Raw genomic sequence first — 3,161 nt, forward strand, 5'->3', positions numbered from 1 at the left:
GAAAGAAAGAAAGAAAGAAAGAAAGAAAGAAAGAAAGAAAGAAAGAAGAAACGCAAGCGGGATGCCAAAGCTCAGGCCCTGGGGGAGGGGGAGCTAAAGGGATCACCTCACCCTGAGCAGCCCCCAAGCAACTCCTAGTTTACCTTGGCCTCTTGGAATCCCAGCCTTCCTTCAAAGCTCTACCCACACGGCAGCTTCTGCGTGAAGCCTTGTCCAGTCTCCCCAGATGCTTGTCCCTTTTCCATAACGTTCTAGAGGATCTATTTTGATTCTACCAGTTGTCTTCCTATCTAGAATGGAAGCTCCCTGAGGGCAGGGATTCTTCCATTTTGACTTTGTAACTCCAGTGGCTAGCACGGTGCCTGGCATGGAGGAAGGGTTTTTAAGTAAATGGTCACTGATTGATTGATTGAATGAGTAGAAAACAGAGACCTCCTGAGCAGGCCAAGAGAGGAGAGTGCCCACAGACACCTGAGGATGCCATTTGTCTGGAAGTTGGGGAAGCTGACCCTTCCTCAAGGTGTGAAAGTGCTCTCTAGTCTCTCAGCTGTGGCTCTGGGGTAACCTCTCCACCTGCCAGCTGGTCATGAGACCACAGAGTTGTAGATTAAGAAAGGGCCTTAGAAGCTCTCTAGCCCAACTCCCTCATTTTACATATGAGGAAACTGAGTCCCATAGAAGCTAAAGACTCACCCAAGGTCACACAGCTGGTATGGGCAGTGGGATCTGCTCTCAAGTCTTCCTGACTCCAACTCCAGCATCCTATGCCCTAGGCAGCCCCTTATCTAGATGCTACAATTGCTGGCTTAAACTGAGCTTGCAGTCCACCAAGGCCCCAGGCCTTTTTTCACATTGAGTGCAGTCTGGCTAGACCTTCCTCCCATGAGGACTTTTTGGAAGTACATCATCCTTGGTGGATGGCTCGGGCTGGGTGGAGGAGAGGGACAGGACGAGTGGAGAGGATGGAAAGCCCGGCACTGGGGCTGCCACTCACGAGGGCTGGGCACACTCCTGCTGGCTGCAGCGTCTCCGGATGGGCTTGGGCTTCTTCTGGTGGTCGCAGAAGTGACGGTGCACCATGCGGTGGACGCTCCGCTGCCGGCAGCCGTACTTGGTGTATTGGACACCTGGAGCAGGCAGAGACAGGCCGGGGGAGGGGCTTCAGACGGCTCGAGGAGCCCATTCCCATAGGGTGGACCGTGACCAGGGTGAAGCAGGTCAGACTCTCCCCTACTGCCAGGCTCATGGGCACAAGCCTCCTGCAATTCAGTGCTTAGCACAGTGCCTGGCACAATTGACTCGTTCCTGCCCCATTCCTTTCCTCTTTATCCATGCGCTTCCTGCCCTCAGCCTTGCCTCCCTGAGAGGCTTGGTTCTTAGTCGCTCGTTCCATGAAGCCCAACTTCCCCCCTCTCCCATTAGCCTTATCTCAGACTAATCTTGTATGCTGCGTTCCATCCTCCTGGTCTTTGCCCAGGCTGTGCCCTGTGCCTGGGACGCACTCTGTCCTTATCTCCCCTTCCTAGAATCCCTGGCTTCCTTCACAGTATGGCTCAGATGCCCCCTGCTCCCTGACACCTTGACAGATTCCTCCCTTATCTGTCTTTCTGAATTGTAAGAAGCTTGAGGGCAGGCACCATGTCCCATTGAAGGCCAAACAGGGCATCCTGCATGTTTGTGCATTCCTGCTAACGTCCTACTTTCTTCACCATCACCCTGGGCTGCTTCTCAAAGATCTCTAGATGGGCGGGGGCAGGGTAGAGAGGCCAGCTCCAGCCCCCTTTTGGCCGTATGGGGCAGGGAGGCTGTGACTGGCCCAAGGTCACACAGCCTCACACCAGACGATATGTACAAGGCAGATCCCAGGTCTCCCTGACTCTGAAGTCAGCGCTCTATCAATCACACCCCCGTCTCTCATACCTTACACACAGTAGGCACATGTGAAGGGTTTGTTGAATCCAACCTTACCTCATATTTCTCTCATCCCCAGTCTGCTCTGAGCCAAAATGACCTGTTTGCTCTGATGCCCAAACCTGCCCTGAGCTGTTCCAGATGACCGTGAATCAGGGGGTTCCCTAGGCGTGGGACGCCCAACCTCCCAGGGTAGTGGGTAAAGCATCGGCCACGAGAGGGCTGCCACGCAAATCCCAGCACCGTTACTATGTGTGTGACCTTGGGCAAGTCACTGAGGCTTGGGGCCTCAGTTTCCTCAGCTGTAAAATGGGTGGGCTTAGCCTAAATGATCTCTCGAGTGCTTCCTGCCCTTCATCCATACGATTTGACCCAGCCCTCTAAAGCCCAACTCAGACGCTGCCTCCCCCAGGAAGCCCACCTGATCCTCCCCCGCCCCCAGGCCCCAGAGAACACTTTGCTTTGCCTCTATCTCTGCCACGTGGGCTGGAAGCTCCATGAGGGCAGGGACCGTGGTGTGTCTACACTGTTCCTCCCCCAGCACAGAGCTCTGCGCACAGTGGGTCCTGGGCCAGTATGGTTCGACTGAACAGCAGACGCACCTCCTCCACAGGTTTTTGAGCACGGGGACCAGCTCTTGAGGGCCCACTCGTATGACTCGGTCTCTTCCAGGAGCACATTGTTGCTCCCTATGAGGGGCAGCAGGTCCTCATGGATGACATACTTGTATATCAGGCTGCTCCTGGAGTCGCTGTCCCCTTGGGAGACGACCTAGGGTTGGGAGGTGTTGCAAGGGGTAGTGTGGAGACCGCTGGACCCGGAGGCAGGAGACCTGAGAATGAGTCCCAGCTCTGCCACTCACTAGCTGGGTGACCTTGGGCAAGTCACAGCACTTCTCTGGGCCTCAGTTTCCCCATCTGTAAAATGGTGATGATAACACTCGCACTGCCTACCTCACTGACTTGTTGTGAGGGGTCTGGGGAGGGGGTAGTGGGAACCCCCCCATGCCACCCCTCGACCAAAGGAGGCCCCCTCCCTCTGGCATTCCCACACGTGGCCCCCAACCACATCTGGGGGTGGGCAGGAGCCTGAGGGCTCAGTACACCAGGGCTGTAATTCCAGCTTTGCCACCTGCTAACTCTGGACAAGGCAGCTTCGCCTCAAGGTGACACTAAGTCCTCAGAGGTCCCTTCCAGCTCTGACGTTCTATGTTCTACATTCTAGGGTCTCTTCCAACTCTAACACTCTAT

At 55.3% G+C, this 3,161-nt stretch overlaps 1 protein-coding gene across 1 annotated transcript in view; it reads right to left on the reverse strand.

Annotated features, from left to right (window-relative positions):
- The window catches only part of ADAMTS14 (ADAM metallopeptidase with thrombospondin type 1 motif 14), a 107,878-nt gene that overhangs the window by 7,214 nt on the left and 97,503 nt on the right, over nt 1-3,161 (reverse strand). The window contains 2 exon segments of the mRNA XM_027840605.1: nt 995-1,127; nt 2,514-2,682. Of these exon segments, the coding sequence (XP_027696406.1) occupies nt 995-1,127; nt 2,514-2,682 (302 nt within the window).

This window comes from Vombatus ursinus, unplaced genomic scaffold (assembly GCF_900497805.2).
Source record: "Vombatus ursinus unplaced genomic scaffold, bare-nosed wombat genome assembly UNPS02014847.1, whole genome shotgun sequence".
Lineage (NCBI taxonomy): Eukaryota > Metazoa > Chordata > Mammalia > Diprotodontia > Vombatidae > Vombatus > Vombatus ursinus.